Here is a 22436-nt window from a genome sequence, read left to right as displayed (position 1 = left end):
AGTGAGCGTAGCTAAGGATATGATCTCACTTGCGTATACATTGTCAACGATTATTTTTCACAAGGAGTGAGTACGGCTGAATGGCAGTGACGTAAAATTGATACCGCAAAAGTTGAAGCGTAGTACTTATTGATTGCTGATCTGCAAATTCATTGGCTTGTTACGTAACTTGTATTCTAAGTTATCGGATAGGAAACGGTTAACTAAAAGCTGCGAACCGACACAACTTAGTGATGTATATCTAACCAAATAAATTTGATAACTAGAATTTCGCTAATTCAATAAGGAACATAATGCCTGCTTAGAACGGCCTTATTTCCGTAAAGTGAGACAATTCAAATGCGTGAAAAGTGTGCTTTGTTTTTACCAAACAACGCCATATATTGCCTTACTATTGTAAACAAGTTAACTTTAGATTTGATGACAAATGCTTACATTAAAGAGCAGACGTGTAACTGTGACACCGAGGAAAATGCAAACGACCATAAAATCATGTGAGAACAGAATACAAATGTGTTTGCCATATTACGCAGGCTACATAATACAACATACCTGGACAGACGGTGATATCATCTCCACCAAACACAACTCCCTTATCCGTGCCATTGTACAAACAAATAGCTTGTCGAGTAACCTGCTCTGATTCAGATAGATTACAGGTGAGCGTAAGTTGTTCCCCAAAAACTACTTTTTCTGTGTCATACATCCCATTCAATGGCGGCTGAACAGGTGATATACACTCCCGTGCTGTAATGGTAAAAAACAGCCATTCAAGTCATGCAAGCTGGACAAATCAGATCATCTTGCAACATTATTTGCATTCATTTTATCAATACTTCATGTGTATACACGTCTATGTTGACTGTCATATCGCATCTTCTAAAATGGTTTTGAATATTGAAAATGTAGACAACAGACCCTAATTGGGCATATGTCGTTTTATTTGTACACCAATCTTTGGACATTATCTCGAAAATTTGCACGACGCCGCGTTCCACATTAAGTTTTCTTAATGCTAGATGAAACACCTCTAAATGATAAACAATTAATTTACGAGCTAATGTTTGAGCTAGATTTACATATGTAAAACATTACATTAGATAATCCAATCATGCATTATACAAAGAGTCAAAGAGAAATTAAAAGTTAGTGATACTTACGAGAGCATGATGGTGTTATGTCCCAGCCTCCGGCATCTGTACATGTTAATTTGCCGTCTGTGACGGATGTAGTAGTTCCACCACTGGCAAAGAAATAGCCATCTTCACAATGAATGTCCACTTCTTTATTGAAATGAAACTGATTCTCACTGGTCAAGTACCATCCATTCTGGATATTCGGCAACCCAGGGCATTTCAATGCTAAAAGTAGAGTGAAAATTTATCATTACCTATTATAAGTCTGCCAGTAATGTACACTCCGAATCGTACGTGTCCGTATTCCCCCAAGTGCAAAAAAATGCATTTTTCTATTATGTTATAATTTTTTCGGATAAATAAAAATATGGACCGTTTGGTCTCTAGTGGATAATTGCATAATTTGATTTTGTGTCTGTATCAATTTTAACGGTTATGAAATAACTCGCCACAAAGGTTCACCATATTGAGACGATGTGCAGCGCGCATGCTCTAACTAGTGCGGTTCAGGGTCAAGTTCACATAGTCAAAGGACTGTAATATGACTATTAGTTGTGTCCGCTCTATATCTCTTAACCCGCTCAAAGGATTTTAAAATAACTGTCCAAAAATGTTTACCATATTCAGACACTGTGCAAAGCGCATGTTTCAAGCAGTTCGGTTCAAGGTCAAAATTACACTTAGGGGTCAAAGGTCATATGACAGCATTTCGCCTCTGCTATCATTTTCTTAAACCATTTGAAGGGTTTTTTAAATAACTTGCCACAAATATTACCGCATATTACAGCCTGCTCGGTTTAAGTTCAAGGTCACACTTATATGTCAAAGGTCATATGAATATAATCTTCACTATATTTCATATCCGATGTTCACCATATTGAGACGATAAGAAGAAAGCATGCTACAACCAGCTCTGATTATGATCAAGATCAACTGTAGAGATCAAAGGACATATGACTAAACTTCATGTCCGCTCAAATCTCTAGAACCGCTTAAATAATTGTGATATCACTTAATAAAAACATGTTCACCATATTGAGACGGTGTGCGGAGAGGGGACATGAGGTTTGTTTGTTTGAATAAATATTCTAGTTTCATTTTAAGACTATAATTACAAAAATCTTTATGTCTGGGATGTTCCTACTTGCTGGGCAAACATTCTGCATTTACTTGCTAAGTGACTTCGCCTATCTCACTACGGTCTAATCCTGGATCATCCTCTAATATATGCTTCTAAATAAAATCCCTCACGTTTAAGTGCAAGCACAGAGAACATAAAAACATAATATGTTTATGTGTGTGTTTTGGGAATGCGTGCGTGATGGTGTTGTTGTTACTGCTGCTGCTGTAGCTGCTACTGCTGCTGTTGGTGTTGTTGGAATTCAATTATTGAGATACTTACGGACACATGTATGGTTGATTCGATACATATCGTTTTCCCCAAGTCCAGTCTCGGACGCTTGCAGAGTGAATCCCTGGTCTCCATTCGTTTCAAACAGTTTGTGACCATCGGGACATGTACAGCTGTATGTGCCTGGGGCGTTTGCGCAGTTGGCCATATCGTAACAGCCACCGTTGTTTACTAAACATTCGTTGATATCTGTATATGATAAAACATGAACAATTGGTGTTATAAAGTTAAAGTGGTAGTTTAGGCTTTTATTTTTGAAATATTACCACACAAAGAAACAGTGGAACATATTCTGGCAACATACTGATTATTTTCCAAAGTTTGTAAATATATTTAGCAAATTGTTCGTGTGTATGCAAAAAAAAACCGTAACACCATGTTAGATGCAAACTAAGTAAATGGGCTTTATTACACGTAAGTTGACAAAGCGCAATAAAACACATGTGACAGTTCTAGAAAAGGCAGAATATACGATGACAGTTTATAACACATGATCATTTTTTTTTAGTATTTACGATATAGACTTATTTATTCAAAAATAAAAGATAGGAAGAATCCGCGTCTCCAAAAGTACATGTTTACTCAGTATGTTATGCATTTATCTGTATAATAATTGCATATGCATAAAATGCACCATCCTACGCCTGTTTTCCGGTAAAGTTTTTCCACAAAAAAACGTGTATACAAAGGCGTAAGTAAATGTGTCTACATGTACATAAGTTGTCATTTTAAGTGTGTTTTATGTATTTTGATTTTTGTTCAGCTTATAAACACTCAAATGATTATCTTTGCTAGATATATGTATCCAAAGTTAAGAGAAATTTCATAAATAATCATATTGGGTGTACTTTTGTTACAATGCATTTCCTGTCATGAGTATGAAAACATAAAAGGGAAGTCAGATAATTAATATAAAAACAATTACGTGCTGGACAGTGAGTGCTTTGTATCGACGAATCGTTATTAATGACATGATACGACGAACATGATGCAGTTATATATAACATCTAAGGATAAACCATTACGGTTGCATCAAACTTTATTCATATTAACAAGATCGTGTTTCGGATTTTCAAAACCTAAAATCAAATGGGTTAAACGTTTGAAATCTTTATGTCCTATCAGTACTACAGAAAGAAAGTTGTTTTTCCAAAAATTGTTATTTTGCAAAGCCTTTTGACTAAATAAAATATGGGGACATATTGAGTTTTGAGATATAGCATTTAATTATTATACATTTTTCATACTGAAAAGTTATAAATAAGTCAAAAAGATATTTGGCACGAACACATATTTTGCACTATAAGTTTGTCGTCTCTTCCTCAAGCTATATTGTTTTCATTGTTTCGTAAAACACTTTGTCTGAAAGGCATGGTTACAGCAGGTTGTCTTACGGATAACGCTCCCATAGTATTGTGTTATTTCAAAGTATGCCAATACACACTTAAAACAGTACAACTATGAGAACAATACATGGACACCCGAGGTAACCATAGTTTGTTTATATACTAGGATTTTATAATCCTATGACTCAATTGTGCATGATACAAACAAACCCTAAATACTTAGGTTTTTTCTGTTTTCATTACCACCAACAGTGTACGAATATAACCGTTTTATTTTTTAAAAAAACTATGATATTATTATTAAGATTATAGCAAGGGGTCAATGCAGAACAATTCTACCAGTTACAGAAAGGTATGATCAATTACTAGCCGTTTGCCATCACACCTGAAAATCATACCTGAGCAAGAAACCCCAATGGGATTGTGAAAGCCATCTTTGCAGATACACTCGCGGTCACCTATGGTATTCCTACATGCTGTTGAGTCGAGGTTGCAGCCACTAGTGCCTGCTTCACATTCGTCAATATCTGAATCACCAGAGATTAAAAGTCATTCATAGTTCTTGTTTTATTTTTTATTAAATCAAATTTTTACTAAGTTTCTAAAGAAACGGTCACCAATGAAAATATAACATATTCAATGTTTAGTTTTACACAATCTTCAGTACTTTCGGCTTATTAGTAATTGAAAATGTGAATTCTTACCAATACATTCATCCACCATGTCAAAGGTTTGATTTGCTTGACAGTTCATATTGAAAGGTGTGTTTTCAGATCTGTCTCTGAACTGAAACCCTTGTTTGCAAGAAACTGTCAGAGAGTCTCCGAAGTTAACTTCTCCATCAAGATTGTATTCCGCGTTGGGCATGCTTGGTATCGGACATGAAAGTACTGAAAAATATATATTTACCATATGTGTACCCATACTTCCCCTCAACTCTCGTGCGACATATATTAAACCAACTAGTCCTGTCAACAAATAGTTCATGTAGCGTGCATAGTTGTACCACAATGCACAATAACATTGAATATTTTAACCTTTTGAGCTGGACTATTATAAGAATAAGGAGACTTTACTACTCGCCCCAGCGTCGGCATCGGCGTCCAAGTTGGCGTCTGCGTTGGCGTTCGGTTAAAGTTTTAGGGCAAATAGGCATCTTCACTTTAAACTCCACTTACCTTCATTCATTTTACTTAATTCTTTACATAGTTGTTCAGGACCATCACGCAATAAAGTTTTATAACTCCATATTCTCATTTTAATAAATGATGGTCCCTGATTGACTTACAAACTCGGGTTGAAGTTTAAGGGCACAGGTCAAACTTTTCGGGCAAGTTGGGATTTTAACTTCTATCCCCTTCATTCAATTGACTTAATATTACACACACTTATTGACGACAATCTAACAATAAGGTTGCATAACACCATTTCATCCTAAACACAATTCATGGCTCCTGACTGACTTAGGAATTTAGGTAAAGTTTTGGGCACATTATTACTTCTATTTTCTTCATTTCTTAATTTGTCACACAGTTGTTTAGTATAATACTCACATAAATAATGGCCCTTGGTCGACTCAAAACGTTTTGGCATTGTGTTGTGGCTAACTTTGGGTTTTAACTCAGGTCTCAAATAAGAATGTTTTTTTAATGATCTTCATTCTTTACACAATAGCTATCACACAATTGAGTTACATAACTCCATATTAACCATTTTACAAATTATGACTCTTGACTGTTTTTGTTTACTTTTTCATTGCTTTTGACAGGCACATATTTATATTTTAGCCCAAGTTTTTACAAAGTAAACCCGGTTATAAGAATAGCGTACGTCATCGTTCGTGTGGGCTGGCGGGAGAGCGGTGTCAAACTCAGCTATGGTATCGAATAAGTTTATTTGATTTGACATATAGTGACCAAACTTGATATATAGGAAGAATTTGAGTGTGGAGACCTTTCATGTGATTGCGTTTGGGGCCACTAATGTCAATGCCACAGTTACTTCAAAAATAGAAAAATGGTTGGTACGGAATAACTTTATTTGGTTAGGGTTGACTTATTGCGACTAAACATGGTATATAGAAAGAGTTTATAGATACCTTTCATGAGATTGTATTTGAAGCTTCAAAAGTCATGGTAAAGGTCGCGGTCACCGTTAGTACAAGAGTGAACGGTTGGTACTGTAAAACTATAATTATTGTTGACATATTGTGACAAAACTTGGCATATAGGAAGAGTTTATGAGGACCTTTCTCGGGATTGTATTTGGGGCCTAAAGGGTCATGGTCCCTGTAACAAAAAAATAAAACTTTTGGTACTGAATAACTTGAGTAAGGGTGGACGTATTGCGAGCAAACTTGGTATATATGAAGAATTTATGAAGACCTTCCATAGTATTGCGTTTAGGGTCCCCAGGATCAAGGTCAAGGTCACTGTTAGTAAAAATAGATAACCGTTATGCACTAAAAAAACACAATTTAGGGTTAACATTTTGACCAAACTTGGTATGTAGGATGAATGTATGGAGGACTTTCATGGCATTGCACATGGGGCCCCTAGGGTCATGACCAAGGTCACTGTTACTAAAAAATAGAGAAAAAAAACAGTTGAAACTTAATCTCATAACGAATGCTGAAGTTCATTGAAAATCTGGTTTTGTCGAATTGTGGCGTTTCTTGTTCACTCCTTAGTTTGACTTTTTACTTCTTTCGACAGACACATATTACGTCACTTTGTATGTATTAAATCAAAGCGGCGTAAAGTCGACAGCTCTTGTTTCATAAATTATATGACTCTCGTCAGCAAAATTTAAGTTAAAAAAGAAGAATATCATGTTTATATAGATTAAAATTTGGAATGATGGTATTTTATCATAGAAATGCATACTTGTATAAGTAATAAAGAATCATGAATAATTAAGTGTAATGAGCAAATGATGATCAAGAACATACTTGAATTCTTTGATGTCAAAAACTATGTAATATTTGTTAAATAATGTTGCACACCTTTACACGTTGGAGGAGTATTTCCGTGCGTCCAGCCGTCGTTATTGCAGTGGGTCCGTACTGTACCCACCAATTCGTAGCCATCATTACAGATAAATTCTACAACTGTGTCAAAATCAGCGCTTCCACCAGAGAAAGCGTTGCCTCCAATTATTTCTAGCTTTCCATTTGGTAGGATGTCGTCCCTTAATTCAGGACAGCTTGAAGCTGACAATAAAGAAACACATTTTAAAGGTATTAAAGATTAAATCGAGCTTTCAAGAGAGGGATCCTAAATTTGACTGTTGAATATTATCAAAAAGTTATGATGTTGTCATCTCCAATGAAAACACCGAGGAAAGAATATGTTCACACAACTATTTGATTCCTATGTTTGATAGTTGGGACTTATTTTAATTATGCATCTTCTAGCAAGTGTTTTTATTAAAGCGTGAATGATAGGTTTCAAAGGTCATAGGAAACTGCTATGGCTGTATTTCTTTTGATACTATTATATTTTGTAAAAATATATTAAACCAAAATTAAACAGTAAATACATGTGTGAAATGAAATAAGTTTTTTATATAAAAAATAATAATATATTTATTTCTCTTGGACAATCCGCATTGATTCAATTTGGTGTATTGGTCATTTAATTGTATTGTCCAATCAAAACACATTTGTATTTTTAAGATCGAAACCATTCCAAGATTCAAACTCCGAACTGCGGGGTCAAGTCATTATGGGCACTGGCAGACCGTTATAGACATTCACTACTTACAAGAGCATGCCGGTAGTCCCTCCCACTCGCCGTTATCCATGCAGGTTGCATTTGGTCCGCCCGCCATAATGAATCCCGGATTGCAAGCGTAGGTAGCGACTGACATATATGAACCGCCAGAGGCAACAGTAACATATGCATTGTTCACTTTTGGAGGAGCGCCACAAAATACCACTGCAATGATTGAAGACAAGTTGAAACAGAATATATATGCATAAAATCATTATTTACTGTCGGTTAAGCACCGCAAAAGGTAACTGCTTAAATAAGAGTATACCTTTTATTTTAGATTTAGTCTAAAGAAGCACTAAAGTAACATAAAGGCAAAAACAAAAGAAAACTAATGGAATTAGCATGATAATGATTAGCGATGTAAACCATTTTTAATTATAAATAAATAATCTATAAATGTTATTATCATTTCTTTGGTAAACAATACAAGTAATGGGACACGCATTCAGTGTTACAATAACAAATGTCTTTTGAAAGCACGTGTTTCTAATGTCACTTTTCATCATGATGACAACTGTTTGCATATTTTTATAAAATATATCAGTCTAATTAATCGCATTTATGCCAAATTTCTTACTCTTGCATTCTGGAATTGCTGCAAGTTTATCATCATCAATGTACCATGACCCTTTAGTACACCTTAGTGTAAGCGACGCGCTGGGTGCATATTTCTCAAGGTGAAAGTCGTATCCAGTAGGGCATGTCAATAGAACATCTTCATTAAAGTAAGTCGTGTTTTTATCCATTTCCGTTTGCTCGGAAACATCAAGCATTGGGCAGTCTGTATGTAGAAGAGAATTGTGTAATACAAACTCATCGTAAAATAAATTTTAACAGAAACTTACACAAACCAACATATTTTTTTATTCAACAGCTTTTGTGGTAGATCTAAATGTATTCTGAGCAGGCAAAAAAACTCACACAATTTTCAGATGTTTTATATGGATTATAAATAAATATTGTTATTTGAGATGCATACAAACGTTACTTTTTGTTCCCTTCAGATCTACATGAATCTATTTATTGCTGTTATGTGTCAACAATACGTTATCCCAGTATTGCATTTAAAATCAAAAGATATGTTCAAATATGAAATAAATATCAATGTGAAAACCTAACAAGAGCATGCTAACGCAAACGCTCTTCTATACTATATCCGGAATTATGAACCTTATTAAACATGTGCATATTGTCGCTGGCAACATGCTTACTATCACAAAGGTTATTTTTTATCATGGCCAAATTTAAAGGACAGCGATATCAATGATTTTTACAATAAAACTACCGTTATCGTTAAAAAAACATTAAACTAGATACTCGATATTTATAAATAAAAAGCCAATGAAAATAAATACCTGCTCCGAAGTCGAAACTAGAACTCTTTGAATTAAGGGCAACATCAGATTGAAAAGTGACTTTAAAGGTACCATCCGAACTATGGTAAATCATCTCAGGATAATTTTCCACCCCAGTCTTAGTCCCTCCTGAGCCTTCAATCTGTTTGAACGTGATTCAAAATAATAATCCATGATTTTAATTTGTCGTGCAGTTATGAAATATATCGGTCGCAATTTTGCAAATATTTGAAACGTAAAACATAATATGTGTTAATATTCGTACGTACTTTGTAACCATTTATGTTTTTAAACGTTCAGTTGCATTACTCTTGGCTTACCGTAAAGACATCCATGGACTTTGTTGCCAATGTTGTACGTGGATCGTCGTACAGGTCGTTCATGAACTTTAACGCCAGTCCTCGACCAACCGCTTCTCCCCCTTTTAATGTCCACGTACACGTTGCATTGTTTGGAATAATTTCGTCAAACAGTTGTATTGTACCATACTCATGCATCAGCGTAATGTCACCACAGCCTGTCGGTGTAAGGATAAGTGTGATTCATTCAAAAACGGCTTTTATCCAAACATCAAATTTATACTCGTTGATAAGTATTGGCTATATATGTTCATTCACAAAATTCCTTCATTCACGTGAACCTATTGATATTTGAAAACATATCTAATTTGATGGGTTTTATTTTACATGCATCAATTGTTCATTCGAAACACATCGGATTTGTAGCTTACCAATTTATATGAACGTATTGACGATTGGCAACATTCCTAAACAGATATTTGCCAATTAACCTATTATTTATTCGCAACATACCTGACTTTTTTGCTTACCAATTTTTATGCATTTATTGTCGTTTGGCAACATACCTGATTTGATGCTTGTCAGTAAATATGCAAGTATTGTTGATTCACAACAGACCTTATTTGTTGCTTTCCTATTCGAATGTAGCAATTGTAGATTCACAAATGATTGTTTTATTTGAAACACACCGTCCTTGGTGGCTTATATGCCTACGTGGTATGCTATTTTGTAACAAAGATGATACGTTGCAAAGGAAAACACACGGTTTTTCCTTAGCAACATTCATGACGTTTGCATTTTTTAACATGAGTAATATGTTACAATGCAACAAACATAGCTATTTGCTTAATACATACTTGATTTTCATATTATGCAACATATCTCATTTTTTCTACATATAATACCTGATTTGTTCGTTTGAGAAATATCCAGTATGTTGCTAAACAATAACCATGGAAGATAAATGTGTTTCATAATAGGTGTTGATTTGCGTCATACCTGATTTGTACATAAGTTGGAGATTTTCAGGAACGCCTTCCATTGTGATGTGCAGTTCTTTACGTCCGGTCACTCGGACATCACCCGGTTCTAGGTATGTCATCCCGCCGCGTATCTTTCCTGATGTGGGTTTCGTCTTATCTATTGGCTCAACCTATTATCAATGGCGAACAGTGTGTATAAGAAATTCCAGAAATCAGGGCTGTTTAGTTAGACTTAACCTTCCTGGTTATATCTTAGTACTCCAAACCGGAACTGCATACTTTTAAAGATATACTCTAATGTTTTGTCAGTGCTCAGTGCACATATACCTCTAATGGCCATGCAATTTTGTTTTACGTCGATGCCTTCCACCTTAATTAACCCTAAATTCAAAGGAAGTTATTAAGCATATAACTTAATTATTTTCTCACTCAGCCAAATTTCGTACTGAACCTTGATTTTACTAAATAAACATAAGATATCATGATTATGATAATAAAGGGATAATGACAGACGCTCAATCAGAGCACACTCAGCTAATTCTTGGGGAAATCGAGGCAAATTGAAACTTGCTTACATAGTACGTAATATAATCTCCGCCAAGAGCTGTAATTCTCCAACGCAGGTATAGACCTTCTGGTTTATATTCCATTCCCTGGTAAGGGAAGGTCAGCGATTTCAACGCGCTGGTAGCGTCAAGGTCCTTGTAGCCAAGAAATATGTTTGTATTATCTGGAAATCGTAAGGTAGATTAGTTTAGTTAATGTTTATTTTCCAAACAAACTTTTTTTATTATAAAGAAAGATAATGGATGTTTAGTAAACTCGCGAGCTATGAATTAATTGGAATTAATTGGAAAACATATATGAATATTGATAAATTTAAAGAAAAGAAACGATTCCTGTTTAACATAATCAGAGTAAGGATTACGATTGTCTTTGTAATCATTCTGTTAACCTAAGGTCATAAAACATTTCAAAAGAATCCCATAGGATAGATGTGTATGAACGTTTTACATACCTGCGGTATAACTCAATGTTTTTGCGTTGAAGTTTTGTTGTAGGTTGTTGGCGTACAGACGAACAGTCATGTAGTTGTTATCTGAATACAGATAAACGCCCGCACTTACAGTTCCAGTAAACCTCTTTATGAGCCGAGAAACAGCAAATGTAGGATTACCAGTCCATACTTCTAAAAACGCCACATTCGTTTCGAGGGTCATAGAGGGCACCTAAAAACAATAAAAAAGCACAAGTTACATATTTTAACATTTGAAAAGCAAAAAATACAAACCCATAGTTTCCTGTGCTTAAAGTAAGAATGGCGGAACTCATTGTGTTGCATATTGGTTAGGTCCATTGTATATTTAAGGTAAGTCATCCATAAGTAATATATATTAATAAAAATGATACTGGTAACCTTTCATTTAGCGGTAAAAAATACCGGTTGAATTAAGTTTAAGTTTTAAGTTGTGTCAGGTGACCAAATTGAATATTGCTATCAATTACATACGTTTTGTTAAATAGAATGGACTTCGCCCCATATGTCTTAACCCCATTTACCAATACAATTTTGAAAAAGATATATATTTATTTTCTGTTCGGAATAAATCGTATTTACGATAATTACCATATATGGGGGGATTTCCGACTATTGCCATATATGGTAATGGTCAGTGGGTTTATATAACCAAACGGCTGGTATAAAAGCCGTTTGTCCACGTGTTTTCGTCATTCGAGGTTGTACCGGGCCAGTTAAACCATCAGAAAATTGGTGTATTGTATTATGGCAAGCGACGAAGAAGGCGGCGGAGTTGCACGTGGAAACGGTAAGTCCTCGGGGGACTCAGCAATTGAAGCTTTTTCGTTGTTTAAAACATATCTTGACAGTCAATTGAAGGACTTTAAATAAGATTTGTGTAGTTTTAAAACTAGCAAAGACAAGACTTAAAAGTGAATAAAATAAACATCAGTTTGAATTTAATTCAGAAATTCAGGAAGGCTTGGAAAGGGCTTAGTGTAAGAACTTACCTGAAGGAGCTCAGGATATTTTTACAAGATTTACTTTCTAAAGTTAAGCACAGGAATAAATTAATTCAAGTGGCAGATTGTTCCCCCGGGGGCTGGTTGACAGTGAATGAGTATGAAAGGCCGCTATTTGGTTCAGATAGCGACGATGAAAAAAGGCTTAGACAAGCTGAAACCAGGGCTATCAAAAGATCAAACTTCCAAGCCTTCTACAGATAACAAATTTAATCCTTATAAGCGTTCTTCTACCATTGCGAGCGCCACCACCGGAAGTCAGCGGCAGCCACGTCAACAAGAGGGATGGGGTCATTCGACACAGCAGTCTTTTCGTGCCCAGCGTATCAGCACCGGCAACGACATCTGCTTCTCGTGCGGTCAGCGAGGGCACTTCCGGAGGGATTGCCGCGCAAACGAAGGCGCTCCACGTAGAGTCAACTATTACTACGCCGACAGGTCCAGAGCCGCAGCGGCAACCACACAGCCCAAGACAGAATATAAATGATGAATATTCTTTTGACTGTTTGTTTGATAGAGATTTCTTTGAGTATGAAGAAATAGTTTTATAACAGATTGTTCAAGTGGAACCAAAAATGTTAAGGGTAGATTAAAATCCCACATAGATTTTTGGAAACAAATCAGCGCAAATCAAGATATTGTCGATGTTATAGATAATGGTTACAAATTACCATTTTTTGAGGTGCCGGAACCTTCTTTTGAGAGAAATAATAAGTCCGCTTTGGATAATATAGATTTTGTAAACTCTGCTGTAAACGAATTGTTACAAAAGCATTGTATTGTCGAGACACCTTTTGTTCCGCATACAGTGAATCCCTTGAGTGTTGCTATAATCAAACAAGGCAAAAAATCGATTGATCTTGGATCTCAGAAAAATAAATAAATTTTTGTGGAAAGAAAGTTTTTCTTTTGAAGATTGGAAAACGGGTTTAGAGTATTTTGAAAAAGATTCCTACAGTTTTAAGTTTGATTTAAGTCAAGGGTATCATCACATAGATATTTTTGCGGCTCATCAGATATTTTTAGGTTTTTCTATAAAGGGGAAATATTATTGTTTCACGGTGTTGGCTTTTGGATGCAGTACTGCCCCTTTTATTTTTAGTAAAGTGTTGAGAGAAATGGTCAAATATTGGCGAATAAACGGCATTAAGATTGTAATGTTTCTAGATGATGGATGGGGCACAAATAAATTGTTAGAAAGGACGCTGACAGATGCTTCATTTGTACATGATAGTCTCATTAAGGCTGGTTTCATCATAAACAACGAAAAGTCAGTTTGGAATCCAGTTCAAAGCATTGAATGGATAGGTATATTTTGGAATAGTAAATCATTTTGTATAAGTATTCCGGAAAGGAGAGTACTAGATTGTTTATCAAACATTGAACACGTTCTTAGAAATTACAGTTCAGTCACAGCGAGATGTTTAGCAAAATGCGTTGGCAAAATTATTTCTATGAAACCAGTTTTAGGCAACATTGTGAGGTTAATGACTAGGTTTTTATATATTTTGATAGAAGGCCGTAGTTCTTGGGATGTTTGTATGAAAATTCCTGAAGGACACCCGTTTCTTAAGGAACTGGAATTTTGGCAGTTGAATTTACAGAAATCTAACGTTAGTTTTCTAGCTCCGTATTCGCCAGTTGAAGTGTTAGTGTATTCCGACGCTTCCCATTCGGGTGCGGGCGCTTATGTAGTGAATTATAGAAACAGAGTTTTTCGCTCTATATGGTCGGAAGAGGAAGTAGTCAAAAGTTCTACTTTTAGAGAATTAAGGGCTGTCAAACTTGCATTAGATGTTTATGGCAATATGTTAAATGGTAAAACGGTAAAATGGTTTTCTGATTCCCAGTCGTGCGTTCATATCGTTCAGTGTGGAAGTACCAAAGTAGAGTTACAACAAGAATCTTTACGCATATTTGACATCTGCGTATTCAGTGGATTCCGAGAGAGTTAAATGAAGTTGCGGATAATATAAGCAAACTATCCAACACTGATGAGTGGGAAGTCACCGACGAGTTTTTTTAGCTATGTAGATAGTAATTGGGGAGAGCATGATGTAGATCGCTTTGCTACATACAAAAACAGGAAAATCAAGAGATACAATTCCTTGTTTATGGACTATGAGTTGGAAGCAGTAGACTGTTTTACTCAAGATTGGGGTAATGACAATAATTGGCTGGTGCCACCCATATGTCTAGTTTCTAAGGCCATTTTGCATGTTTTGCATTGTAATGCATCTGCTACGCTTATTGTTCATAAGTGGCCTAGTTCGGCCTTTTGGCCTATGTGGTTCAATGCTAATTATGTCCAGAAAGATTACGTTTGTGGAATTATGGAATTTGGCAAAGGGCAAAACACTTTTACACACAATGGTAACAAGAAATGCGTTTTTAATCCTAGAAGGTTTTCTAGTAAGGTATTGGCAATTAGAATTGTTGCAAATGTTTAAGGTATTCTTAGTATAAGCGTTCGTTAATATACTAGGTCAACGTACGTGTTCGCTGTTTGTGCGCGTTATTAAGCTTGATGTATGTTGTAATCATATTTAAATGCACCGTATTTTGTTTTGGTATATATAGCGACATTCAGTAAAGTTTTCAGTTTGTTTAGTTATAAAGTTGTTTTGACGTTGTTGTAAGATGATGTGTTGCTCACAAGAGTAATTAGTATGAAATTAATGCGAACGTTTTGGTTCATGACGAGATACGTTTCTGAAGGCGATTATTTGCCCATGACGAGCGATGATTATGCATGCGATCGTTTGCTCACGAGGAGTGACTAATGTGAATGTGATTAATTGACATGACAAGTGAGGGTTTGCCTATGATGAGAGGTGTCTATGAATTGAATCGTTTGCTAATGACGTGATTCTATGCTTATGATGACAGGTTTGCTTATGGCGAGCGTTGTCTCGGAATGAGACGGATTTTGCTTACGTCGAGCGTTGTCTCGGTATGAGACGGATTTTGCTCATGTCGAGCGTTGTCTCGGTATGAGACGGATTTTTGCTCATGTCGACCGTTGTCTCGGAATGAGACGGATTTTTGCTCATGGCGACCGTTGTCTCGGAATGAGACGGATTTTGCTCATGTCGAGCGTTGTCTCGGAATGAGACGGATTTTGCTCATGTCGAGCGTTGTCTCGGTATGAGACGGATTTTGCTCATGGCGAGCGTTGTCTCGGAATGAAACGGATTTTGCTCATGGCGATCGTTGTCTCGGAATGAGACTGATTTTGCTCATGGCGATCGTTGTCTCGGAATGAGACGGATTTTACTCATGGCGATCGTTGTCTCGGAATGAGACGGATTTTGCTCATGTCGAGCGTTGTCTCGGAATGAGACGGATTTTGCTCATGTCGAGCGTTGTCTCGGAATGAGACGGATTTTGCTCATGGCGAGCGTTGTCTCGGAATGAGACGGATTTTGCTCATGGCGATCGTTGTCTCGGAATGAGACGGATTTTACTCATGGCGATCGTTGTCTCGGAATGAGACGGATTTTGCTCATGGCGATCGTTGTCTCGGAATGAGACGGATTTTGCTCATGGCGATCGTTGTCTCGGAATGAGACGGATTTTGCTCATGTCGAGCGTTGTCTCGGTATGAGACGGTTTTTTGCTCATGGCGAGCGTTGTCTCGGAATGAGACGGATTTTGTTCATGGCGACCGTTGTCTCGGAATAAGACGGATTTTGTTAGTTATGGTGGTACTAGTTTAAAACGATATTTGTCCAGTGAATTGTTTACGAATGTACATGGATTCAGCTCAGCTTTCAGAAGATTCAGATGATTTTTTGTTTAGAAACGTTTATTTTTCCAAGAAAGATAATAGACATAGATTAAGAAAGGGGAAGCATATTTCATATACAACAGCAAGAGAAATATTTGTTAAAAATCTTACAATTTTAGGATTAGATAATTCTAAATACGGATTGCATTCGTTTAGGTCGGGAGGTGCGACAACAGCTTCTGAAAGGGGCGTACTAGATAGATTAATTAAAAAACATGGTCGATGGAGATCAGAGATTTCTAAAGATATTTACATCAGGGAAAGTGAAAAATGCAAGAAGTCAGTTACTTTAAAGTTGAGTAACTAAAATATGTTTATACAAATCGGGTTTTTCCCGTTCTTTTTCATTCGATAAATGTATTGGCCTGGTATAGACCACTCCTATACAGTCGTTGTTTTATACTTTATGAGGTTAATAAATAAATAATTTATGTTTGGCTGAAAGTATTGAAAGAAAACATAAATATATTTATTTTCTGTTCGGAATAAATCGTATTTACGATAATTACCATATATGGGGGGATTTCCGACTATTGCCATATATGGTAATGGTCAGTGGGTTTATATAACCAAACGGCTGGTATAAAAGCCGTTTGTCCACGTGTTTTCGTCATTCGAGGTTGTACCGGGCCAGTTAAACCATCAGAAAATTGGTCGCCCTCCCGCCCACCCTCGATGTTCTTTATGTTTATGTGTTTCATTAGAAATACCATGTTTATCAAGAATATGTTAATAACTTTTGTATCTTTTCGGATAAACGATTTTGTTTCGTTTCGGATGAAAGTTGGGTGTGCATGACATACTTCTTAAGTCTGAGAGAAGAGGTTTCATGGACATTTAAAAAGTTACATGTGAAATGTGTTTTTCTTTTTCTTTTCATTTTACTATGTATAAGTGCATGGACACAATATGCCACATTCAGTGGTCATTTTTTCCTCATGAAACCATTGCGTGTATGATCATTAAATAAATGTATTGGCCTGGTATAGACCACTCCTATACAGTCGTTGTTTTATACTTTATGAGGTTAATAAATAAATAATTTATGTTTGGCTGAAAGTATTGAAAGAAAACATAAGTGTGAATAATATCTGTCTGTTGTTGTTAGATTTGTGAAAAACAACTTATGTGTATGTTCAAAAACAAGTTACGGAATTAAGCTTCAAAAAGGAACCTTACTATTCATCATTTTTCACGAATTAGGAGGACAGACACCCTTACATTTCACATAAAAGAAGGATTTTGAGGGTTCTATTATTCATGGTAATAATAGCTCACCACTTATGTTTTACTTACGTAAAGTTTAATTCGTAGTCCAATGGGAGCTTTCATTGTCCAAATTCTTTGCTGACCAGAAAACAGTGTGCGAGTAGAAAAACTTTCCGAGGTTTCCACGTCTATATAGTTCATATCATTAGCTGTAAAGTAGATGGTATAATCCCTATTAAATCTCTTTTAACAGTTTATCGTAAGGCCGGTATTTCTGATCTTCTTTTTTCAATGATAATGGAGCAACTTTAGCAAAGTTGATTTCTTGGCAAGTGTAAGAAAATCTTATCATCATTTGTTTTTTAAATTCAAAAACACAATTGTTATATCTCATTAAAACAAAAAAAAATGATTTAGAAAAAAAAACAGTCACTTGATACGATCGTTGGCAAATGGTCCTAATACGCAAATAAAGGTATCAGCCCCACATATATGCTAGGTTTAGATGTCTGGTGACCCCATATCAATTTGGTATATTTCTAAATGTTTTTGCACGCTGTAAAAGAATACAAATAATGCTCGCCCAATTTAATATAACAAAAACGTTTATTTGGCCTTCAAAGATTGCATCAAACATCATTTGTTCGATTGCATTTGAAGTAAAAAGTAAATATGCAAACTGAAATACCTTTATGAATAAGTACTTTCGGTCATTTATCTTATATGTAAGAAATCAGTAAGCGAATAGTTGTTCTACTGAAACCAAACGTAAAAAGGGTTTCAAGGTATCAGCAGTTACCACTCAGGAAAGTGGAACGATCAGAGAACTAATCTATGTGTTGGTCGGAATCCTTAACAGCCCATCTATTTGGAATTATCTTATCTGATTTATTAAGTTTGCAGGATATTGTGGGAAAACGAACGTACCAAAACCGTGAACCATTGGTACAATTTGAGTATATATAGAGGATAATTGTTTGTTTCAATGTAAAATCGTAACATATTTCACCGAGTGAGCAACAAAATTTATATTTCATGAGTGGTGTAGCCACGAGTGAAATATGAACTTTTGGTGTTCACAGACGTAAATGAAATAGCAATTTACCTGATACAGTCATATAAAACAAGACTTTGGTAACTTACGACAGTTCAATTCATCCCTAGTGTCCAAACAGTCAAGTTTCCCGTCACACTTTCTCGCCTCAGGAACACACTTCGTAGCCGTGTCGCAGGACATGTAACCTGAGGGTTTAACATATGCCTTTTTCAATGAGATCAACGGTTAATTGAACACATGACGGTTTTTAATATAATGACAGTGCCATCGATCCAGTTAATATTGATTATAACATCTTAATTTCTAAAACTTGTTAACAAATCGTGGAGATGAATGACGTTTACGTAGAATAAAAACTGTATGCGAGGTCCTTGATACATTACACAAAAGGAACAATATAAAAGGACACCTTTTTAAAACAATGACAAACTATAAGTTCCATTACCTTTGAGACAAGCCCTTCTTTTACAGAAGAAAGGATGCATCTCGTCGCACGCTCTAACAATAAGCCCCTTCTTATAGTCGACCAGAATACAGTCAATGTCGTGCATGTTTGGGGCGGGCTCGTAGTCAGCCCAACGTGGAATCCGATCGCTTGGAGTGTGGAAACTAGTAACGTTACGACCAATGTGGGTTCCGTTCGTCTCGTAGCCTAAACACATAATGTAAAAAAGGATGAGCAACAAAGGTGGCAATTGTTAGTCGTGTAGCTCAAATACAGAATCAATATAATTCATAAAATAATTACAACATGTGTATATTTTCTTTTAATTGCAACCAAAACCGGACGTAAATAACATATACACTATATTTGAAGGTCAAAAAGAACTTGTCTGTTATATTATCGTACGTCAGTTTTGACATATTCCTTTTTCCACCGGGAACAGAGCCCTTTTTAATGGAATTTAACTTATATGGGATCAACGGGCATCTAAAAGTCACAAAAATGTGGGCCGAATACCTTAACATGCAACATTTCAAACGCTTTACAATTATACTTGTTTTCAAATAAATGTAAAGTGATAGATCAACGCTCAAATAAATGTAACGGAATAGATCAACGCTCAAATAAATGTAACGGAATAGATCAACGCTCAAATGAATGTAAGGGAATAGATCAACGCTCAAATAAATGTAACGGAATAGATCAACGCTCAAATGAATGTAAGGGAATAGATCAACGTTCAAATGAATGTAAGGGAATAGATCAACGCTCAAATGAATGTAAGGGAATAGATTTACGCACAAGTGAATGTAAAGGAATAGATCAACGCTCAATTGAATATAAAGGAATAAATCAACGCTCAAATGAATGTAACGGAATAGATCAACGCTCAAATTAATGTTAGGTAATAGATCAACGCTCAAATTAATGTAACGGAATAGATCAACGCTCAAATGAATGTAAAGGAATAGAATGCTCAAATAAATGTAACGGAATAGATCAACGCTCAAATAAATGTAACGGAATAGATCAACTCTCAAATGAATGTAACGGAATAGATCAACTCTCAAATGAATGTAACGGAATAGATCAACTCTCAAATAAATGTAACGGAATAGATCAACGCTCAAATAAATGTAACGGAATAGATCAACGCTCAAATGAATGTAAGGGAATAGATCAACGCTCAAATAAATGTAACGGAATAGATCAACGCTCAAATGAATGTAAGGGAATAGATCAACGTTCAAATGAATGTAAGGGAATAGATCAACGCTCAAATGAATGTAAGGGAATAGATTTACGCACAAGTGAATGTAAAGGAATAGATCAACGCTCAATTGAATATAAAGGAATAAATCAACGCTCAAATGATTGTAACGGAATAGATCAACGCTCAAATTAATGTTAGGTAATAGATCAACGCTCAAATGAATGTAAAGGAATAGATCAACGCTCAAATGAATGTAAAGGAATAGATCAACGCTCAAATAAATGTAACGGAATAGATCAACGCTCAAATAAATGTAACGGAATAGATCAACGCTCAAATAAATGTAACGGAATAGATCAACGCTCAAATAAATGTAACGGAATAGATCAACTCTCAAATAAATGTAACGGAATAGATCAACGCTCAAATGGATGTAACGGAATAGATCAACTCTCAAATAAATGTAACGGAATAGATCAACTCTCAAATAAATGTAACTGAATAGATCAACGCTCAAATAAATGTAACGGAATAGATCAACGCTCAAATAAATGTAACGGAATAGATCAACTCTCAAATGAATGTAACGGAATAGATCAACGCTCAAATGAATGTACGAAAATAAATGAACTCGTAGATGTTTATTACAAACCACTTTAAAAATTAGTACTTATGTAGTATCGTCTTAATAAAACAAGCGTATGTAACTCAGTGCTTGAAGCGCAAAAAGATATTTGAGCCGTGTCATTGTAGTCTCCCTTGAATATTGATAAGCAGTCGGCAAAGGTGAAGGGAGATAAAAAAAAAAGTGTTACCTACACATTCTTACTTACCCATCCATATGTTCATTCCTGGCGCGTTGCGGGCTATGACCTCGTCGTGTTCAATCTCATTCGCCAAGTACAGCAGATGAGCATCCTCCCTGAAAATATACATTTACGAGAAAATGATATGTTGCCTCTATTACTAATGAAAATAGTGAAAACATAGTTTACACAGCTAGATTCACAATTTCTTTAGACACAAATTTGTTTATAAAACTATTTTTATATCAAACTATTAATATGAAATATGGTTAAAGCTGCACTCTCACAGATTGTACGTTTTGACAAATTTTTTTTGTCTTGGAACGAGCTAATTTTTACGAAAATCCATGGAAAACAGTGATATAAGACTGCTGACAAAAGATCAGACCGCAAATTTGTATATTTGAGTTCAAAAATTAATGTTTTATGCATTTTTCTTAAACCATAAAACATTAATTTTCGAACGGAAATATGAAAATCTACTATCTGATTTTTTGTCAGCAGTTTTATATCACTCGTCTACAAATATTTACGCAAAAATTTGTTCTTTCCAAGACAAAAAATAAAAAAAGTTGTAAATATGTGAGAGTGCAGCTTTAAGAACTGGTAAATTCTAAAAAAAAAATAAGGCAGGATTAAAGTGCTCAGTTATTTAAATACATATTACAATTAAACCAGATTATTCTTATGAACGTTTTTAATTTTCTTTACTAATATAAGTTTGCTCTTTTATTACGTCATACGTACAGGTAACACGTCGTGGACGCCTCGTTGAACGTCATCTCAACATCCACTTTCATATAACAGTTGGCTTTGTGAATGATCCACCCTGACATAAAAGAAAATGCATTTAATATATTTGTAAAGGAAAGTAAAGTTGTTCTTATTTGCTAATGTATAAATGAAAAGTTATTATATACAAGGTGTTAAAATGACTGCTATAAATGATGAATTTACACAAAGATGCGCTGCTCTGCAAATAGAGTTTCACAAAAATCCACAATGGAGCATAAGCAATTACCAAGCATGTCATATGATGGATATGTCGTGTAAAAGATATGCACATACATATATTTAAATGTCATTGCATAACCAACATTTTTTCACACATTGCCGCAAATTAGCGTTAAGCCGTTTGAAAAAAGCACTGTACTGTACAATACAATACACCTAAATGCAGAGCCATGTACAATACAATACACCTAAATGCAGAGCCATGTACAATACAATACACCTAAATGCAGAGCCATGTACAATACAATACACCTAAATGCAGAGCCATGTACAATACAATACACCTAAATGCAGAGCCATGTACAATACAATACACCTAAATGCAGAGCCATGTACAATACAATACACCTAAATGCAGAGCCATGTACAATACAATACACCTAAATGCAAAGCCATGTACAATACAATACACCTAAATGCAGAGCGATGTACAATACAATACACCTAAATGCAGAGCGATGTACAATACAATACACCTAAATGCAGAGCGATGTACAATACAATACACCTAAATGCAGAGCCATGTACAATACAATACACCTAAATGCAGAGCCAT

The 22436-nt window shown here is 35.5% G+C and overlaps 1 protein-coding gene across 2 annotated transcripts in view; it reads right to left on the bottom strand.

Annotated features, from left to right (window-relative positions):
- LOC128245946 (uncharacterized) overlaps nt 1-22436 on the bottom strand; it is a 110723-nt gene that overhangs the window by 72095 nt on the left and 16192 nt on the right. For both annotated transcript variants that reach the window (XM_052964168.1, XM_052964175.1), the window contains exons 3-20: nt 21614-21695; nt 20894-20982; nt 18848-19054; nt 18489-18587; nt 17433-17554; nt 11325-11535; nt 10882-11036; nt 10323-10476; nt 9345-9541; nt 9025-9166; nt 8247-8450; nt 7658-7831; nt 6898-7104; nt 4598-4783; nt 4292-4420; nt 2539-2736; nt 1161-1361; nt 553-747 (exon numbers count right to left, since the gene is read on the bottom strand). In XM_052964168.1, coding sequence (XP_052820128.1) covers nt 553-747; nt 1161-1361; nt 2539-2736; nt 4292-4420; nt 4598-4783; nt 6898-7104; nt 7658-7831; nt 8247-8450; nt 9025-9166; nt 9345-9541; nt 10323-10476; nt 10882-11036; nt 11325-11535; nt 17433-17554; nt 18489-18587; nt 18848-19054; nt 20894-20982; nt 21614-21695 — 2952 coding nt within the window. The remainder of the gene's footprint in view (nt 1-552; nt 748-1160; nt 1362-2538; nt 2737-4291; nt 4421-4597; nt 4784-6897; nt 7105-7657; nt 7832-8246; nt 8451-9024; nt 9167-9344; nt 9542-10322; nt 10477-10881; nt 11037-11324; nt 11536-17432; nt 17555-18488; nt 18588-18847; nt 19055-20893; nt 20983-21613; nt 21696-22436) is intronic.

The sequence above is a fragment of the Mya arenaria genome, chromosome 2 (assembly GCF_026914265.1).
Source record: "Mya arenaria isolate MELC-2E11 chromosome 2, ASM2691426v1".
NCBI lineage: Eukaryota > Metazoa > Mollusca > Bivalvia > Myida > Myidae > Mya > Mya arenaria.
The sequence above is the reverse complement of the archived record's forward strand: the minus strand, read 5'-3'. Positions and strand labels throughout refer to the sequence as shown.